General features: G+C 43.9%; 2 protein-coding genes across 5 annotated transcripts in view; both read left to right on the forward strand.

The window, feature by feature from the left end:
- Positions 1–4,133, forward strand: part of FSD1L (fibronectin type III and SPRY domain containing 1 like) — a 33,544-nt gene extending 29,411 nt beyond the window's left edge. For both annotated transcript variants that reach the window (XM_035140664.3, XM_035140665.3), the window contains one exon: positions 366–4,133. In XM_035140664.3, coding sequence (XP_034996555.3) covers positions 366–488 — 123 coding nt within the window. In that variant the 3' untranslated portion in view covers positions 489–4,133. The remainder of the gene's footprint in view (positions 1–365) is intronic.
- A 1,668-nt stretch (positions 4,134–5,801) lies between these two features.
- FKTN (fukutin) lies at positions 5,802–20,763 on the forward strand. 3 transcript variants are annotated; one of them, XM_035140667.3, is made up of 10 exons: positions 5,802–6,216; positions 8,110–8,313; positions 8,782–8,841; positions 9,980–10,183; positions 10,988–11,265; positions 12,418–12,550; positions 15,034–15,163; positions 15,613–15,746; positions 17,300–17,427; positions 19,671–20,763. In XM_035140667.3, the coding sequence occupies exons 2-10, from the start codon at positions 8,209–8,211 to the stop codon at positions 19,882–19,884; spliced, it is 1,386 nt and encodes a 461-aa protein (XP_034996558.3). In that variant the 5' UTR covers positions 5,802–6,216; positions 8,110–8,208; the 3' UTR covers positions 19,885–20,763. The 3 variants fall into 3 exon arrangements, with proteins under 3 accessions (XP_034996558.3, XP_060125024.2, XP_034996559.3); XM_035140668.3 differs by lacking the exon at positions 5,802–6,216 and adding an exon at positions 6,885–7,876; XM_060269041.2 differs by lacking the exon at positions 8,782–8,841 and having other exon boundaries at positions 6,041–6,216.
- Positions 20,764–20,993: the final 230 nt, after the last annotated feature.

Below are 20,993 nucleotides of genomic sequence, written 5' to 3' on the forward strand. Positions count from 1 at the left end.
TTTCCTCACCTGAGTTATATTTTTATATTTACAGTAGATTTTAAAAGTAGAGAAGGTGACTCTGCTTAAGCAGTTCAGAGCTACTGTAACTATGGCTAAACTGAATTTGAGCCTCTTAATTTTTCAAAAAGTGACAACACTAACTGTTAATCATTGTCATTCTCACTGTTCCTCCTGTCAGCTCTTTGGTGAAACAGGGCCAGTTACAGAGAAGATAGGGGTTTCAACATACTCGGGGGACAGACAGAAAAATGCTGTGATGTACAGTGTACAGTGATTGTCATGATTTTGATTGACTCGGAGCAAGAAAAGAGCACGGATGATCTGTCACCTGATCTGTCATCTTTTATATATCGGTTTTCTAGGTTTGGTGTGGTGGTCTCACCTTGACAACAGGGCTGCAGGTGCCAAGTGCCGTGAAAACGCTGCAGAAGAGTGAAAATGGATTAAGCGGTTCAGCCAGCAGCCTAACCAATGTTGCCCAATGATACCTTCACTTCATGTTAACTGCTTTTTCTTTGCAGGTGTTACTCAAAGAGCTTTTGAGCAATGCTTTAATGTGTTCCTGCTACTTCTGAGGTCTAAGCACCACTAGTGGGGCTGAACCAAAACGTTAGCAGGAGTGTACTGTGAATCTGCAGTGTAATAGGAAAATAGACTGATCTTTTTTAAAAAAGAGAATTGGGTATTTGAGGTTGTAGCTATCTACTACTGTTAGACTAAGTTTGACTACTTGTCTTACGGATTCTTGACAGATAACTTCAGTATAACATGCAACAAAGGCAAGTATGATCTTGGTCTAAAAGGCCTTCCTTGCTTTTCTTCTCTATAGGTTTCTAACACTCACTCCTTGACCCCGGAAAAGGAGATGAGCTGGAGGGTAATACACAGAAGCTTTGAAAACGAGAGCCATCTAAAAAAGCCAGTCTAACTTTCCATAATTCAGTGTAATGAAAAGGTGGTGGTGTGTGGTACAAATACTTAGGTTTTGATCACTGTCCTTTGATTCAAGGTAGTTTTTACGCAGTTGGGCATCATGAGTAACATTGCCGAGAATTGCACAGTAATCTCAAGTAGTGCATTTTAAACTGGTGTTTGGACAGTGTCCATTAACCATGCAAAATGCTTTGAGGAATGGAAGAGATTGTAGTATTTCTGACCAGTCGGCTTACGGAGCTTTTCGAAGTGCTTCCATTTCCCTCTGTTAAATCACCTGAGCTCAGTAATGAGGCAGTTTAAGTCCCATTTGTTGTACTGTCAGCCAGTTTCAGTGTGTCCTTCACACGGTACACTTTCTTGAGGTTAAGTGTACTCTCAGAATTAAGTCATGTTTCGCCAGCCATTCTTATCTGTAAGCTAATGGCTTGTTGCCACATCTTTAGTTTCCAGGTTGTGCCCTAAAAACTGCTCCAGAGGCTAAAAATAATATACCTTACCTAGTCAACTGCTAGATGCTTCTGACACCTTAGTTTTGTAACATGGTAAACGTCCAGAATGATGTTATCTTCAAACCTCTAAAGCACTTTTCCTGTAGATTTTGAAAGTGGATTGTACATTCCAGTTTTAAAGGCTCCATAAGTTCTGAGTTTCCTCCATGATGTCGGAAGCATATATTAAGAATGTAGATGGCATGTTCAGATTTTATGGTAACTTCCAACCTTTGAACATTTTGAGCTTGGTTCCCTATTAATTTCTCCATCATAGGACCTGATACTATGGTTTTGGGGTTGTTGTTTTTTACATTCTGTGATCTACTTTTCTCTCACTCTTGAAAAAATTCACAGAATAGTATGAAGCAAACTTTTTAATAAAGTGCATCTGAGCATTTTTCACTTGTGAGAAATGGATGCCTGCAGTTGTCTTTGAGGTGTTAAGAATTGAGTTTGAATGTTCAACTTTTCCAACTGAACCATGTAAATTGCTTCCTCAGAATCCCTGAATGGCTATGTTAATCCAATCTGTTTACTCAATTGTCCCTCTTGCAAAAGAGTAGCAAATCACAGGAAAATGTCTCATGTCCTAAGAACTCCTTAAATACCATGTTCTACCCAGTCTTACCATGTTTTCTAACAATCAAGGAACCCAGTATTTATCCCATTGTAATGGTGTGTTTGTTCTGTAAGACCTTCATGTAGTTCTGCTATGTATACCTTTGTATTTGCAGCACTGAAGTTCACATTTTTATTCTTTGCATATTTGATTTGTGAAATAAAGATGTTTTGATAACTGGCTTGTTATGCCCAATGCAGATAACATGCCAACTACGTCTTGGAAGAAAATAACTACAGTAGTCAGAATCAAGCTGCTATACTCTCGGAATTACATATTTTGGAGTAAAGCCTTTGTTTTATGTACGGTTAATAGAGGCACTTAACTGTTTTAAAATGGCTTTCATCTGCTAACTGTCAAGTGTGATCCAGACTCTGAAATGACTGAATACTTCACAATTGCAAGTTCTACTGAATTATGCAGGCATCTCTGTGAATTTTCCACAACTAGGTGGATCTGCAATATTTATTCCAGATGCAGTACTAGTGTTTAGAGGTTTGACATGTATTGGGAAACATAACTTTGGAGTGGTGGGTTATCCTTATTGGAGGAACATTACTGCTAATGGAACAATCTGAGGCATATGTGCTTCTGTTGGCTGCCCAGCTGGGTAGTCCCATATCAGTTTAAGGAATTAGGGTATGGTGACACGAGGAAATGCCTTAAGCACTTTAGATATTGTTTATGAAACTTGAACTAACAACATTGATAGGTTTGCATTCTGTGGCAAGCATGCAGAAATTGGTGCAATTGAGCAAAGCAAATTACTGTTTGATGGTTTTGAGCAAAACAATTATTTGATTGTGTTTACTCTTCAGGTAGATATGCTAGATTGGTTACAAACAAGGCATAGTGTGTATATAATTTGTCTGCTTACTCATTGTAAAATTTGAAGTATTTTTGTATTTCTAGCTAATGAAAGGGTTTTTTTGTATATTTGCAGCAAGAATAAAATGTGTATTGTTAATTTAGTTTACAGAAATTATGGAATTGTCTACTGTGACATAATCATGTAACACAACTTGGCTCCCTTTTGTATAATAAAGTAGCAAATGTAATTCACAATTAGGTTTAAATCTAAAACTATGTGAACTTGCTTAGAGGTTTTTGAAGAGCAGCTGAAAGCCCAAGTCACAAAACTGTATTATGAATGGTATTTTAAGGGTGTGAGTTTGGAAGGGTTATACAGTGACAATACAATACAGTCTTAATAATTCAGTTTAAGTTTGAGGGCTATGTAATAAAGTCCACAATACATTCTTTTATTAAAGGAAGCAGAAATACTCCTATAAGGTTGTCTGTTCTCTCCCTTGTCTCTTAGGACAGGATTCTTTTCTGTGGTGTAGGAACAGTTTTGAGGCAAACTAATTCGGCAAATGTTGGCATTTTAATTATGCAGGTGAGAACTTTGTGTGGTATATCAACTGACTTTGTTACTATGCGGTTGGGCACGCTTGGTTGACTCTATATTTTCTAGTCGTTACTTTTGTCCTTGGAATTAAACTGAAGTGTTCTGGAAGCCTACTGACTTGAAAGGGAAACTTAAGCCACGTTTTCCTCCCTTAGTACTGTACAAATGGGTGGCTTCTCTCTGCAAGTGGGCTGCTCGTTTTCACCACCGGTAAAACACTTCTGCATGTGCCTTTTCAAAATGGCTCTTATCATTACTCTCCTAGTGTAAGGCAGTGTTTCCCAACCTTGTGCCTCCAGCTGTTTTCGGACTACAATTCCCATCAGTCCTGACCACTGGTCTTGCTAGCTAGGGATGATGGGAGTTGTAGTCCAAAAACAGCTGGCGGCACAAGGTTGGGAAACACTGGTGTAAGGTATTGAGATAAGAAAGCATATCGATATTCTGCTGTCACACTGAACTTCCTAAATGGGGAAATTGTGCACTGACCTCAGGTACCCAGTGCTTCGCTCTTCATCCTTGTCAAGTACCCTCGGTCGGACAACAACCCTACCTACCACAACACTGTACAACTGGGGTGCCTTAGAGCCCATGGAGTGTTTTAATTTGCTGTGTCTTTAAGTCAAACACATCTTGCAGGGGTTTTGTATTAATAAACTTTTGAAAACTCGTATATATCTTTTGTCGTGCTTTTTCTGAGGATAATATGCTATAGAGAAGTGGCTTTCTTTGGGTATGGAAGATCTTTGCCTGAACATTGCTGGGGAAACAAGGGCCTCTGAAGGTTCTTGCCTGGGGGGGGGGGGAGAAGCAGCAGTAACAGCTTTTCCTAAACAAGTTTTGTGTGTGTGTGTGTGTGTGTGTGTGAGTGAAGTTAAAATAAAATATGTTTATGTAAACTGCTTTCGGAGGCTTGCCTGAAAAACCATATAAATGCTATAACTCTTGGGCGGTGTTAGCATATGTATAAAGCAAACTTGGGTAATAGGGAGGCTAGTAATATTTAGTCGAATTATCCCTGCACCTTTTCATTGTTTCACTAAAGAGGGCAACTGTATCTGAAAATAATGACACTTGCTGTCTTTAATGTATGTGAGTTATTGATCTGGCACTTAATATATATGGTGCTATTGGTAGTAACATAGGTAATAGTGAAGGGGAAACAACCGAAACATTATTGGGCTAATAGTAATTGCCAATGAGGCTGCTGTGTTCATATTCAATCGTTTCAGACATAGGGCTTAACTAGTTTAAAGGTACGGTATGTATTGGCGAACCATATATTTGTATGGTGGTAGTGCTGGATCAGGCTTCCAGTAGCTCTCAGATGAGAAAAACCGATTTAGTTCCAAGCAGTTAAAAAAACAAACAACTATTATGGCACAGCTTGTCAATAACTGTCGATTAGACTCTTCCATATTTTGTAGCCTAGGACGAAGCTGTCCTGCTTCACCTGAGTTTAGAACAGCTGCTAGGATTGCATGGTGTTGTGGGTTTTGTTTTTGCAAGTAATAGTTGTTACAAATAGCATTTCCAGTCCTTGCGCTGCAACCTCACCTGCTAAATTTAAACTCCCTGCCTATTGAAATACTGTAAAGTAGGCGCCTTTGCTGTGCTCCTTTCAGTGCCTGCGAAATTTTTTTGTCTACCGGTAGATGAGCCTACCTTAGAAAGTTTTAAGTCATTGTAATCTCTCTCAGTATTTTATCATTTGTATGCTTTTAAAGTAGGACTGTGGTCGCCCCCCCCCCCTGATGTTCTTTCATCTTTTAGTAAACCACTTTGAGGTGTGTGGGTTTGTTTTGTTTTTAAATCAAGCCCGTATACAAATTGTATGAAATGACAAAATAACGACTCAGAAGGTGGTGGACTCCCCTTCCTTGAAGGTTTTTTTTTTAAAGCGGAGGTTGGATGGCCACGTGCCAGGGATACTTTTTAGTCGATTCCTGCATTGCAGGGGGTCGGACTAGAGAACCTCTGGGTCTCTTCCAACTCTTACCATTCTAGAGTCAGAATGAATGGGTGGATGAAGTGTAGCTGCCTCAATGTGAGTTTGTTTCCCGTTTTCAAACTGGCGCCTTCCACCGTGCTAAAAGAGCTGCAGGACTCCGCACAGCACGTGCAAAAAAACACGCATACCTCCTGAGTGCAAGATTGCAAGATTAAATTTGCTAATATAGTTTATAATTATTAATTTTTAGTGTATCCAGTTGCCGGACACCTATGAAAAGCAACCAAATGGTCAGCCTGGTGTCGGCCTCCATCTACGTCGAGAGAGGCAACTCCTCCGGGGGTGAAGTCAAACCGAAGGGACCTCCCCCCTTATGCTCCCAGCAGCCTCAGACACCTTTGGAGCTGCGGCTTGTTGGGAACAGCTGGGGACGCAGCATCTCCCACGCACGCGCACACTGGGCGCCCTCCTTCGTATACGCCAGCTTTAATTCCTCCCCCCCAAGGGGGTCGGAGCCTCAAGTGAAGCGACGCAACACCTCCGGCTCCCCACCGATCAGCGCGGGGCACAACCCCCACCATTTCTATCCCTCCCTGCAAACAGAGGATCTTCAAACGGGAACCGGAAATGAGGTTTCAAGGGAAAAGTCAACCTGCGCGCCTTCGTCCCTTATAAACGGACTCCTCCTCTCGTCTTAACTCTATGTTCTCCTCGCGCCGCTCTGAGGCTGCCGGTGCCGTAAAGGGCAGCTTCGCTTTACGGCAGGAGCCCGTCGCTTGGCTCCTCCCTGCCTGGCGCCCGTCAGGTAAGGCTCAGGGACGGGGAGGGAGGCAGTTCCTATGAAGCGTGCTTTTTAGTGGGGCGGCTAAAAATAAAGTTAAACGGGGAGGTTTCTGCCCCGCGGATAGATGTTGAGAGGCGGAGGAGGAGGAGAGAAGTTGCAAGGTTGTGAGGGAACCGAGAGGGTCATCTAGCCCAACCCCTCTCACCGGGCAGCGTTCGAAACCCGCCAGGCGCATTTCGCCGCCTTGGACGCGCATGCCTTGCCTGGGGATCCTTGGATCTTGCCAGTTTCCACACACTTAACAACACATCCTGTTGAATTCTATCCACGATATTTTTATCTGCGCAATTGGAAACCCAAAAAAGTTGTGTTGGAAATATACGGCTTTCGAGCCGCCTGGCTCCAAAATGGCAACTAGGCATTGTGCCACCGTAACCCTGGTTTAAGGAGCCATTTGGCTGCTTAGCTTATTAATAATAATAATAATAATCATGCATTTATTATTTATACCCCGCCCATCTGACTGGGTTTCCGCAGCCACTCCAGGCGGCTTCCAACAGAATATTAGAAACACGATAAAACATTAAAAACTTCCCTAAACAGGGCTGCCTTCAGATGTCTTCTAAAAGTTATGCAGTTGTTTATTCCCCCCCCCTTTTTTATCTCGTATTCTTATGTTGTGACATTGACAGATGAAGGGCAGTATTCAAAGTTAATAAAATAAAATAGTAATTTTATAATTCATACCTCGCCCATCTGGCTGGGTTTCCCCAGCCACTCTGGGCGGCACAGCACATGTAAAAACATGGTAAAACGTCAGACATTAAAAACTTCCTGATACAGGGCTTTCCTTCGGATGTCTTCTAAAAGTTGTGTACTGTAGTTCTTTATCTCCTTGACATCTGATGGGAGGGTGTTTCACAGGGCGGGCGCCACTACCGAGAAGGCCCTCTGTCTGGTTCCCTGTAGCCTCACTTCTCGCAGGGAGGGAACTGCCAGAAGGCCCTCGGAGCTGGACCTCATTGTCCGGGCTGAACGATGGGGGTGGAGAGTATATAACACTGCCCCCTGCAATGCAGGAATCCTTGGCTTGAACCCCCAACCCTGAGATGAAGAGCCTCGTGCATTAGCAAGTGAGCTATGTTAGGTAACACTGGGTGTGTACAGTTAGGTTTTGTTTTGGAATGAGCGCGTTCACAGGAAAGAAGTGTACATGAGAAGCTGCTGGGAACTGTAGCTCTGTGAGGGGAAGCTACAGTTCCCAGCAACTTTAAGCAACAGTTCCTAGGATTCTTCGGAGGCAGTGGGAGAGAGGTGCGTTGAATGTGCTTTAAGCACCTGATGTGGGAGCCCATGAGAAGCTCCAAAAGAACAAACTTGGTTTATGATTGCTTTGTATCTTTGATAGTGTGTTGCAGGTAGGAATTACTCAATGTGACCCTACCACCAGCAAAACCACATTGATTTTTAGCAGAGACAGTAAGAATTTAAGGGGAGGGAGTGATTAAAGTAGACATGGCAATGGGATTTGGTGGAGAGGTTTCTCTCTCTCTGCTGTGCCCAATACCCTGATGAGGATGCAGATTCTCAGATTGATCACTGGATGAGTCAGGAGGGGAATATAACCTTCTGATTAGTGCTGTTCCCTGGAGGGATGCTGTCCTTCAAGCACCCGAAAAAGGTTAGCTCCTCCTTTTTCAAACACTTTTGGGACAAAGAGGGGGAAAATCTGAGAACCTGGCTGTGTTATGCTGCTAATTCACACAAGCACTTTGATGTTTCTCATTGTTAAGATGACTTGAAAGCAATTTGATCAAGCATTAATGTGCTTTGCACAAAACCATGATTCTCGTTTATATAAAACTGTTACAAACACTTCATTGAATTCAGGTTCCCCCCTCCCCTTTTCCCCAGCTTTATTTTCCACTGGAGAGACGTTCGTAGGCTACTTGAAAAGATGAGAACAACGAAGCTCCTGCTTTCAGCTGATAGTCAAGAGAGCCCTGAAGACTAATGCAGAGAATTAACAAGAACGTGGTTTTGGGCCTCCTTACTTTGACAAGCTCAGTCTTTCTCCTGTTCCAGTTGTACTATTATAAATACTATTTATCACCAAGGGTAAGAACTCTGGCAACTCACTTAAAAAAAACAACACCACACAGCTACGTTCAGCAGAACGAATCCAAACAAGTGTTTATAGTGATTTGTTAAAATAAGATGGGAGACGTGAGATTGACATTTTAGTCCTAAGTATTCTTGCTTGGTAGTAAATTCCAATGAAATCGATATGGCTTAAACAGGGTTAAAGTCAGATTTCATATGTTCCAGGTTATGGTCTGGGCATTTTCTGGTCAAGTGGAGTGAAGCTTTCTAGCTCAATTGCAGTTTGATTCCAGTGTAAATACGTCAGAAGGTTAGTCAACAGAGGAATTGTGTACTCTTCAAGTTGAAAATAGATTAGTTCAAGTATAAAACAAAATGTAATATTATTGAAAAATATCACCAAAGCTTCACTCCTCACTTGTCTTGGTGGTATCAATAGGCCTTGACTTGCAAAGCCTCTTCTCTGTTGTTTGGTTTTGTTAGAATGGAGCTGTTTTCCCCAAAGTTAAAGGGAGCAAAACAGGACAAGACGGTAGTCGGTGGGTAAGTACTTTTGCTCTGAAAGTATTATTATTATTATTATTATTATTATTATTATTATTTTATTATTTATTGAATTTATATATCACCCCACGACAGGGACCCAGGTGGCGCTGTGGTTAAACCACTGAGCCTAGGGCTTGCTGATCAGAAGGTCGGCGGTTTGAATCCCTGTGACGGGGTGAGCTCGCGTTGCTTGGTCCCAGCTCCTGCCAACCTAGCAGTTCGAAAGCACGTCAAAATGCAAGTAGATAAATAGGAACCGCTACAGCGGGAAGGTAAACGGCGTTTCCATGTGCTGCTCTGGTTTGCCAGAAGCGGCTTTGTCATGCTGGCCACATGACCTGGAAGCTATACGCCGACTCCCTCGGCCAATAATGCGAGATGAGTGCGCAACCCCAGAGTCGGTCACGACTGGACCTAATGGTCAGGGGTCCCTTTACCTTTACCTTTTACCACCCCACACCCGGAGGTCTCAGGGCGGTTCACAAAAAAGGTCACAATATATGAAATAAAAATAACAATCCAATAACACCCCCCCTAAAAGAGCCACATTTTAAAGCGTATAGGATGTTGATGAGGTCAGCCAAAGGCCTGGTTAAAAAGGAACATTTTTGCCCAGCCCCTAAAGGTGTATAATGAAGGTGCCAGGCGAACGTCCCTGGGGAGAGCATTCCACAGACGGGGAGCCACTGCAGAGAAGGCCCATTCTCATGTTGCCACCCTCTGGACCTCTTGAGGAGGAGGCACACGAAGGAGGGCCTCAGAAGATGATTTCAGGGTTTGGGTAGGTTCATATGGAAAGAGGCGGTCCTTGAGGTATTGCAGTCCTGAGCTATTTAAGGCTTTGTAGGTCAAAATCAGCACTTTGAATTGGGCCTGGAAACTAATTGGTAGCCAGTGCAGTTGGACCAGGATTGGTGTAATATGCCTGTCATATGAGCCGCGTGGCCGCTGAATTTTGCATTAGTTGAAGTTTCCGAACCGTCTTCTGAGGCTGCCCTATGTATAACTTATAAGACGTATAAGATCCTTTTGCTGCTTTGATCAGCATGATACCAGTTATTGTTACTTTATTGACATAGGGGTCTTCAGTAGCTTTTAAAAGATGTCCCCCCCCCTTTCCTGTCTCTTTACACAGCACGTGGTTAAGAAATTCATTAGTTTGATGTCCAGTCACAACATGCCTGTGCATCTAATTGATCCATTGCTTCTGGGACTAATTGACACAGAATTGAAGCAGCTCAGGACCTCTCCTGATAGCAGCCACTCAGAATGCAGGTACCTCTGTGCTCCTCGGGACTTCACCACCTTTGGCGTACCGGACAAAGCCTGGAAACTTGAGGTAAATTTGTCTCTTCTTTATTTACCTACCTATGCCAAACTTTGCAACTGTTAGATCGAGTTAGCATAGAGATAAAATAGCAATGCATTTATGGTGCATGTCTCAGGAATTTTTGAGAAAGGGGGAGTCACACGGCGAGTGACTTGACCACAAGGCAAATGTTGCTTAGAAGGTGTACCTCACAACAGCAACAGATCTCTTGGAGTGTGTCTCTCTGTGGTTCGCATTTGAAGGTTGTGGTTTTTTGTTTTGGCCTTCATATCTTAACGGATAGTATGGTTACTCAGGAGGAAAACTGCAGAAAAGTACCAAAGAGGTTTTTAATACAATTCATACACTTAAAGAAGTGTATGAAAATAAATGGTAAGTGGTATTCAGAGAACTGTGTGAAGCCAAGTAAGTTGGTTATGTCTATTTATTAGAACTAAAAAGGAGATTGTAAGAATAATTGCATTCCCATAGAGAGGGGTTTCTGTTTCATTTTGAAACAGAAGAGCAAGTGCTTTGCAAAGCAGGACACACACTCTCTCTCTCTCTTTACAGGTAGGTAGCCGTGTTGGTCTGAGTCGAAGCAAAATAAAAAAATTCCTTCAGTAGCACCTTAAAGACCAACTAAGTTTATATTTTGGTATACCAAAATATAAACTTAGTTGGTCTTTAAGGTGCTACTCTCTCTCTCTCTCTCTCTCTCTCTCTCTCTCTCTCTCTCTCTCTCTCTCTCTCTCTCTCTCTCTCTCTGTGTGTGTGTGTGTGTGTGTGTGTTTGTTTAATGTACTGAGCCAAAATTCAGCATGTCAATTTCAGGTGGGCCTGTTTCGAGCTGCTGAGAGAGTGGGTTTCCAGTGGCTAAAGCTTCAGAGCAAAGACCCACGTCTAGAAGGGATGGACGACCTCTCTGGGACTGAGATTCCCTTACACTACATTTTCAGACTGGCAGCGCATGCCATCCATCTGGTGGTCTTTTATGAGAGGAGCGGGAACTACCTCTGGCACGGACAGCTGCGGCTGAAGCGACACATGGACCGGAAGTTTGTACCTTTTTGGAAGTTGCCGTTTGGCCGCTACCCGGGAGCCTACAACAAGTAAGAAATGGCAGGGCGATGTTTTCTGTTTCTATTTGATGCACAAGTTTTTCAAGCAAAGCACACAGCTGTCCGGCTTGCCTTGTATCCTTGCTGAACGACGAATGAAATCCGATGTGCAGGGTTTCTGAAGTCAATGAGGCTACAGCAATGGAGAAAAGTTTTACATTATTCTTCTCTGTTCCTCTCCCACCCTGAGGCATGATACTAGAACAGGGAATCGTGCAGTAATGATGTTTGGCTATAAAATCAGGACAGACCAAATAAATACGTCTTAAATTTGGGAAATCCTTTACCACCAGGATGTGGTTGCCACTGCGCTCTGAGGCTTCAAAATGAAGTGGATTCATTCATCCATACAGATTCAGTCATACAAATTCATATGAATTCATTCATGCGGATGAACGAAGGGTGGGGTGTACTAATGGCTATTGGCTTTGATAGCTTAACTTCCAGGTGCAGAGGGAAGTCTTCCTCTTGAGCAGGCATCCCCAAACTCGGCCCTCCAACTGTTTTGGGACTACAACTCCCACCATCCCTAGCCAACAGGACCAGTGGTCAGGGATGATGGGAATTGTAGCCCCAAAACAGCTGGAGGGCCGAGTTTGGGGGTGCCTGCTCTTGAGGATGGGTGCTGGGGCCAAACAGAAGAAATAGCTGGGAAATAAACAGCTTGTTGCTCATCATGTTGCAACACATCCTTAAATGCAAGTAGCTGAAAGTAAGTATGGTCCCCCAAGGGGGAAAAGGCACTCGGATAAACCTTTCATTAGGCAAGTAATGTACCTCTGCCCTTGTATCCGATGGGTTGTTTCTAGTATGGCAGAGTCCCTGATCCATTTGCCAAAAGGGATTCAGCCGGATGAGAGCATGGTGCTGTTTTAATTTCTCCATTCTGCCTTTCATCCCATCGTAGGCATTTGCTTCTTGTAGGTGCAGATTGGCTGAACAGCTTCAGAACACCTTGTTTGGTCCAAATGGAATGAGTTATTATGGAGTAGTTGGGTGAAAATAGATAATTTGCGGCCTTTGCATATGAAGCGACTACATCTGCTCCTGCTCCTTTTGTTTTGTTTCACCTTCTGGACATGAAAGTTGCTCTTGTTTAGATTTCTTGCCAGGTTGATATAACTCTTTTCTCCTTTGTAACAGGCTAGAACTAATAAGTGTTTCCATTGATGGGTTGAAAGTCCAGATTCCAAAAGAGCCATCTCAGTTCCTTGAGGAAAGGTCCCACTCTAGGTTTATTGAATGTAGGTACAGAGAAGCTCGATCTTTCTTCCAGGTTAGTGGTTATCAAGTAGCATTTCTTCCAAATATTTCCAGTGTTGCTTGCCTAGTTTCCCCCACCAACCCAGTGTTAAAATGGTGGTTGTTGTCGGCGTTAACATGCTTAAATGGGAATGCTAGTACATCTACATCAGGGTTTCCCAAACTTGGGTTGCCCGCTGTTTTTGGACTACAGTTCCCATCATCCCTGATCATTGGTCCTGCTAGAGAGGGATGATGGGAGTTGTAGTCCAAATAAACAGATGGAGGATCCAAGTTTGGGAAAGCCACTTCCGCATCTTATTTCCGGGGAGGGAGGGACATTGCCACACAAACACTGATCTGGACTGTGTGGATGGATGCCTTTGTTCCCAGACTGTAGAATCATATGAAAATATCTTCCTGCAGACTTGCACACCCTATGACCCACCAAGCCTCATGCTGCCTATGAACCAAATGCAGTAGCCTACTAAACAGCTTGCCTCTGATTGTGAAAATAAGAGGAGAGAGTTGTAGTCAAGCAGACAGTGAGCTGTTTCGGTGTATGGCTGGATTGTGATTTGTGCAATCCTGATTTAACTCCTCCTGCCTTGCTGATTTATATATGCTATGCGGATCCTACAGAGATAAAATGTGATGGCACTGTGGTCTAAACCACTGAGCCTCTTGGGCTTGCTGATCAGAAGGTCGGCGGTTCGAATCCCCACGATTGCTCCCGCTGCTCTATCTCAGCTCTTGCCAAGCTAGCAGTTTGAAAGCATACCAGTGCAAGTAGATAAATAGGTACCGCTGCGGCGGGAAGGTAAAAACGGCATTTCTGTGTGCTCTGGTTCCCGTCACTTCTGTGCCAGAAGCGGTTTAGTCATGCTGGCCACATGACCTGGAAAGCTGTCTGTGGACAAACGCCGGCTCCCTCGGCCTGAAAGCAGATATGAGCGCCATACCCCATAGCCGCGTTTGACTCGACTTAACCGTCCAGGGGTCCTTTACTTTTTATTTTAAGCAATGGTGGTAAACTGGCTTCTGATCTCTTAAGTGGCTCTATTTAAATAATTATTTACTCATATGTATTACAAGGTAGATAAATAGGTACTGCTCCAAGCGGGAAGGTAAACAGTGTTTCCATGTGCTACTCTGGTTCGCCAGAAACAGCTTTGTCATGCTGGCCACATGACCTGGAAGCTGTACGCCGGCTCCCTCGGCCAATAACGCGAGATGAGCGCCGCAACCCCAGAGTCGGTCACGACTGGACCTAATGGTCAGGGGTCCCTTTACCTTTATTACAAGGTCCAATGAACTACAGTTGGAAACATTGTTTGCTGTAAAGTGTGGAAGAGTGCTGTTCATGAATCACAAGTCAAAGCTCCCCTTGGTACATAGAAGTATCTGCATGGTTCTTTGCTTCTTGACCCCAGAGTCCTGTTTCAGATTTACAGTAAATGTTAATGGAAATAGCTTGAAACCTATGAACCCTTTTAGCCATCCAGTCCACTGGTAGCTCAATATTATAGTCCCAAAGCCAGCCCACAATACAATACTGATAAATAACACTTGGTGGCGCCAAAGAATGAAAATCCAGTGCATGGAAACAAAGGTGAATCTCTCTTATATAGGAAAGCAGTAAAATAATAGTATCTTCTGTGCCACAGCAGTAGATATTAGCATAGAAAAAAAATCTGTATTAAAAATGGTTATTTACCTGGGTTTGAACATATCATTAAAGATTGTTTATTAAAGTTAATTAAAGATTGATTTCATAAAATGTATATACTACAGTAATACCTCGGGTTACGAACGCGATCCGTTCCGGATCGCATTTCGTAACCCGAATAGTTCGTAACCCGAACGCGATGGGCGCCGCCATTTTGCGCATGCGCAAAGCGCGATTTTCGCATGCGCAGATCGCGCGATCGTGCGCGGGGCGAAAACACTTCCGGGTTTGCGCAGTTCGTAACCCGAACTGTTCGCAAACCGAGGTGGTCGTAACCCGAGGTACGACTGTACTTGATTGTACAGTGGTACCTCGACTTACGAACGACTTGACAACCGAATTTTTCGACTTACGAATGGGGCAAATGGCTGCATGATTACGAATTTCTTGACATCCGAACGGAAACCGCGGCGGTTTTAGATAGGATTTTTTCGACTTACGAATTTTTAGATGGGGTTGCTTCGACTTACGAATTTTCCCGTTTCCAGTGCATTCCTATGGGAAATCGCATTTCCAATGGCGCTTTTCGACTTATGAATTTTTCGACCTACGAAAGTGCCTTCGGAACGGATTAAATTCGTAAGTCGAGGCACCACTGTAAAAGACTTCAAAGTGATATACAAAAAGATAAAACAAGGAAAATCAAGGAAAATGACAACCCTACTTTAAAACATAACAAAAGTTAAAACAGTGAAACAGCAGAAAAACGTAGTTTGGTGGGAGCTGTAAACACTTGACTGTATGAAAATAATACAAGAGTCATTTACAATTTCCCTTTTATTTTTTAGCTGTACCCTGATGATGTATCTCTGGATGCCGTTGAATTCAGAAGGAAAGCCAAGGCCCTGCTGCATCTTGCTTCTCTGACATTAAACAGTTTAGGAGTGAGATTCTGGCTGAGCAGTGGAACTTGCCTGGGTAAGGAGCTTGTGGTCATGTTTGGTCGCTAAGATTGAGAACTGAATGCATTCAATTACTCAGGGGTGTCTTAACAGGTGCTGCAAAACCCACAAACGTGCAGAGACACATTTTCATATTCCAAAACTGAAATATGAACCCAAACAGCTTGAAACACGTATGGTTAAATGGCTCAAGACTTAAACACCCCAGTACTCGCTGAAACTTTGGGATGTCCCTGGAAAGAAGGTCATCCGTCTTCTTTATGTTATGATGGGAGAGAATTAGGCACTGCCACCCTTGACTTGCTTCACACCCTAACCCCACTTTGCCACCATATCCTTAACAGCCTTTGCCAACCCCTCCTCTGCAAGTCCCCAGCAAACTAGTAGGCTGGTAGATTTTGTGGGCTTGGGTCTGTGCTGTTCCAGCTTTCTGCCATGAAGCTCACTGATCTGTTGTGTTTTCAGGTTGGTACAGGCAGTGCAATATTATTCCTTACAGTAAAGATGTGGACTTGGGGATTTTCATTCAAGACTACCAGCCAGATATAATTCCAGCATTTCAGAAGGCAGGATTGCCGCTAAAGCACAAGTTTGGCAAGGTTAGTGGATAACACACCTGACTTGGGCACTTTGCCCTGTTTGTAACCCCTCCTTTCCAGGGTCTGCAATGCCAGGCTCTAACAGGAAGAAAATATTGTGTTTTGGAAGAACTACCGTGGAGTAGTGGGTGCTGGCCTGGGGAGATTTGGGTTCAGATCTCTTCACAGTCATGGAGGTTGCCAGGGACCCAGGGACCCAGTCGCTATCACTCTTAGTCAGCCTGCCTCGCAGGATTGTTGTAAGGACAAAATGGGTGGGAGGATAGAACCATGTATCAACAGCCTTGTTTATTTGTATGCTGCCTTTCCATGTTCGAACTGGCTTATAGGCTTATAGGGCTGGGCAATTTCTGGTTTTCAATCTCGTGATATATCAGCAACTAAACATTGCGGTATACCGAAATATCACAATGTCTGAAATAAAGATGGAGCTATGTAGAGGCATTGACTGGCTTCACGTTTTCCCCCACATTGTGATTTTTGCATAGAGCACGCACGCACACACACACACACACACACACACACACACACACACACACACCTGATTCACAATATATTGCCAGGTCAAAAATTATGGAACCAATATCACGATATGGACTTCAAACTGGTTTGGGGCGATATATCACAGCTTACCACACCAAAAGATTTACTTAGTTGCAAAAGCAGCCATAAGCCATACATGAAACCAAGCATGCAATAAAAGCAAGCAGTCCTTACATAAGTCATGATAAAGTCCAGCAATAAAGATGCAAAACATTCATACCAGTAACAGCAAAAAGTGAAGGCTCTCCGAAATTAAAACTTGACCTTTGCAGAAACCCCTAAAGGACACCCCACCCCACAGACCTCTAGGCATCCTGAGCATCAGGCCCAGCAAAGATGTATGCCGTCTAAAGCTTCTTGGAGGAAAGGCTGGATATATAAATAGTCTTCTCATACAGTATACCTGATAACCATAAATAAGTGTTTATTTGTATATGGATAAGGTAGTTTCAAACAGGCCATTAAATCCTGGTGTGACTAAAGAGCCAGACTGTTAGGAACAGTCTTGGTTTTCTTTACAAAGCCCTGTTACAGGTTATGATTTTTTTTTAATGCATGCTTAAACTATCTCCTATTATTTTGAAGAAGCGCCAGCTCTCAGTCTGGAGCGATTGTCCCAAGTGGCCTCTTGTTTCCTGCCAGAACATACCCTTTTCTGCCGTGGCTGCTAGTCCCCTAACCCCTAGGGTGCCATATACTGCAAGCGCCACTTGGGTAGGCAAGGTTTTCAACAGGAAACTTGGTGCAGGACCCCCAATCCAGATTAGGAGCATGGTGCAGATTGGGGTCTTCACAGCAGCTGCTGCTTTATTTTAAGCATGCTTTCGTAACAGAAAAAAATAAATAAACAAAACCCAGACATGGATAATGTATCGTGTCATTTAGGCCTAAAAATCACTGCGCAAATACCTGGCATGTGTCCCTCTTGTGTGTTTGCAATGTTTGACTTTGCAGCCTCTTTTAATATTATCTGTGTCATATAAAGTGTTTTTTTTCTGTCTGCCTTACAGGTTGAAGACAGCTTGGAGCTCTCCTTTCAAGGAGAGGAGGAAGTAAAGCTTGATCTTTTTTTCTTCTATGAAGAGGATGACCACATGTGGAATGGCGGAACTCAGGCCAAATCGGGCAAGAAATTCAAGTATGAGTCAGACTTGGCGTCTGTGGGGGAAGGAAATAGAGCTTGACGAACTGCAGCATGAGATATTCTTAGCAATTAGTGTAGTGCAGCCTAATTCTACCACCAATATAAAAACGATAAACCACGAAGGAATTGCAGACCACCTTTTCACACCACCAGTGGCTTTCAAACCACTTTCTGGAGAAAACTAGGTGTGGTTCTAGGGGACCTGTTCAGCATTCATCTCAATTTGTTTGCAGGGAGAATGGACAGTGTTGGCTATTGAATGAGCATTTCATTCTGATTGGTTTGCAGTGAGGTTAGACAAGCGTTTCCCCACGTTTTCTAGTGAGTTTTCCCATTGCAAACATTCAAGAATTTTGGGGAAGCGTGGACCCTCCTGGTCAACTATAATTGTGCAACCCACATTTGCCAGTACATTTGTATGTTGGAAGTTGAACAGAATCCGTTCCGGAAGTCTGTTCGACTTCCAAAACATTCGAAAACCAAAGCGCAGCCTCTGATTGGCTGCAAGAAGCAGAAGTAAGCTGTTCGAAAACCTAGGTACAACTGTATAAGTCATGCAAAGGTGTTTAGTACCGTGTTTCCCCTTTTTTAAGCCGTAGTCATAAAGTAAGCCATGGCAGGATTTTTAAGATTTTTAAAATATAAGACATACCCCGAAAATAAGACATAGGTCTACCTGCAGGGTCGGCGCCCAGCAGCGAAGGTGGGAACGGGGCCGAGGACGCCTCTGGCCAAAAGTTATGGGGGGGTGTCGAGAAGTTCCATTTGGCGGGGGGGGGGAGTTGGAGGGAGGGAGGCACTGCTGACTGGGCTTGTTGCTTCTGTTTTCTTTTCACGTTGTTTGTTCCTGTAAAATGGCAACCCCTGGGCCAAAGCAATTGATCCTCGCCTATGTTGCTTCCCAGGGTGGTGGGAGGGGGGAAAGAAAGAGGGCAAAGATGTCGGCGGGGAGAGAAAACGCGTGAGTCCTCTCCCTTTCTTTCCTGCTTAGCCAGCTTGTGGGCAGGCCGAAGCAATCGAGCCAACGTCTCTAATAACAGAAGCTGTTCTGTCATTAGAGACGTCGGCTCGATTGCTTCGGCCTGCCCACAAGCTGGCTAAGCAGGAAAGAAAGGGAGAGGACTCACGCGTTTTCTCTCCCCGCCGACATCTTTCCCCTCTTTCTTTCCCACCACCCTGGGAAGCTTCCAGGCTGCTTACCGTACTTGATCCGGCGGCCTGCCGGGTCAGCACTGATCAGCGCTGCACAGAGCACCAGATCGAGGATCCGGTCTGCAGAGTCAGCGCTCAGCAGCGCCGTGCTGGATTGAGGAGGCGATGCTCCGTGCGGCGTTGCTGGGCGCTAACTCTGCAGACCGGATCCTTGATCCGGTGCTCCGCGCGGCGCAGCAATAGCCAAGCGCAGCGCGCCGAGCCGGCCAGCACCCTCACCCTCGCCACTGCTGCGGGCACAGGCACGGGCATGTCCCCCACCGGCGCCAGCCTCAGCAGCAACGCCAGCAGCGATGCCTGCATGGTGCAGCTCAGCCCCACGGCAGCCCCTGCGCTCCCGCTCCAGCCACCTGCGTGAGCCATGCTCTACGGCCTCGGCCCCCCGCTCAGCACCGCCAGCAGGTCCACCGCAACGTCGGGGGAGGAGGGGAGGAGGGACTTTTCTGCCTATGCCATCCGTTCTCGGCTTGGTTTGCTTAGCGTCGCCTTTGTCATATGCCACCATTGTCGATGATGTCCTCCGGTTTCACAGAATTGTGGAATTGGAAGGGACCGCGAAGGCCCTGCTATGGAGGACTATTGTGCCTCCAACTCCCCCCTGCCAAATGGAACTTCCCGACACGCCCCCCTTAAACTTTGGTCAGAGGCGTCCTCCTTGCTGTGCACCCTGAGCTAGCGGGACCCAGCAGCAGCAATGCTGGCCGCGGTAAGAAGGGGTACTTACAGTAATATTTTTTTTAAAAAAAGACACCCCCCGAAAATAAGCCATAGGCGTATTTTCTTGAGTAAAATTAATATAAGACGGTGTCTTAAAATGTGGGAAACACGGTATGTAGTTGTAGAAGCCATTTTAGCCCAAATTCTGCAATATGCAATCTGGATGCAGACACTTTTACTCAATCCCAGAATTCTTACAACATTATCTGTATGCAGATTCTACGAAGTCACACCCCATTTCACTGATTGGATTACAAAGCCCCTTTCCTTCATCATGTTGACCTTCCTGTTCTTTTTCTGTGACACAGGTATCTGTTCCCCAAATTTACACTATGTTGGACTGAGTTCGTAGAACTCAAGGTCCGTGTGCCGTGTGAAACACTCCAATACATCGAAGCCAACTACGGTAAAGAATGGAAAATACCTGTGAAGACGTGGGACTGGAAAAACTCTCCACCCAACGTCCAGCCCAATGGGATCTGGCCTATCAACGAATGGGAAGAAGTCATTCAACTCTACTGACCAATCTAAAACACTGACATGTATTTATGTGGCCCACAAGGTGGCGTCGATGGTGAAATGCTTCAGCCATTTCTGAAGGAGACGCTGTAAAAGATGTATTCACTGTTCAGTTGGTCAACGCACAAGCAAATTGGTCTCTTGCTTCAGGAACTTTTAATAGTGTGTTATTGGCCTTTAACCACAGTTCAAGACTTTCCTGCCATGTCCCCATCGTTAGGAATTAACTGGGGGGGGGGCATAGTACAAAAAAAAATCAAAAATAATTTGTCACATCCCTTATTATGGGCAGCAGTTCAAAGAGATCAGGACAAAGTGAAATACTGTATCTCCGAAGAAGTTCTTGTAGTATATTTTATTTGTACGTGGCTCACTGTGGCCTGAAGTCTGTTTTACATTGTTTGGAGCTCTGTTATACAAAGCACAATAATGTAGACATTTCTATTTGTGGACAGAGAATGTTAATTTTTTTAAAAAACAAACTATTGTTTATCTTGTGTAGATAAGAAGAAGAAGAAGAAAAGAGTACTAATGCATGTCCCCTCACAAAAACAAATAGTATTTAAATGATCCACGTACAATATTGTGTTTTAACTTATTGATGAAGTTGTTTGCTGTTTTGTACAATGTATGATGATGCTCATGTCGGTGGCTCCTGTCAAGGAAAAGTTGGTTGTTCCGTCTGTCCTATTGAAATCAATGTGACAAATTAGTATTATGCAACTTTTCTGGATTCGGGACGAAGATTTTAATGTACTTGTCATGCAGAGGTACGCTTTTAACCTAGATTTCAGGATGTTACTCACTACAAAATAATCTGAAGGAGGCTTTAAAAATTAATACGTACATTCTGAACTTTTTAAATAAACTAATGAAAAGAGACGTGGGAAAATGTCACATTTATTCAGAATATGGAAGATCAAGATCTATGCCTTTGGCGCATACCAATGACAAACTTAGTCGGTCTCTAAGGTGCTACTGGAAGGATTTTTTATTTTATTTTGGCAAATATAATGCTAAGTAAGATCAGGCTTCCTTTACCAACTTGCCTTTTCAGCTATTGGTGCCAATGCAGCTGCAATGCTTCATTTCTATTTTTAATATTTAGTGTG

The sequence above is a fragment of the Zootoca vivipara genome, chromosome 15, assembly GCF_965207765.1.
Source record: "Zootoca vivipara chromosome 15, rZooViv2.hap1.1, whole genome shotgun sequence".
Taxonomy (NCBI): Eukaryota; Metazoa; Chordata; class Lepidosauria; order Squamata; family Lacertidae; genus Zootoca; species Zootoca vivipara.

Bases quoted from the DNA above. Each gene is read 5' to 3' on its own strand.
- FKTN (XM_035140667.3), top strand. From the start codon at position 8,209: ATGCAGAGAATTAACAAGAACGTGGTTTTGGGCCTCCTTACTTTGACA. The intron at 8,314-8,781 runs GTAAGAACTCTG...TGGTTTTGTTAG, and splicing joins AATACTATTTATCACCAAGG to AATGGAGCTGTTTTCCCCAA. The intron at 12,551-15,033 runs GTTAGTGGTTAT...TTTATTTTTTAG, and splicing joins AAGCTCGATCTTTCTTCCAG to CTGTACCCTGATGATGTATC.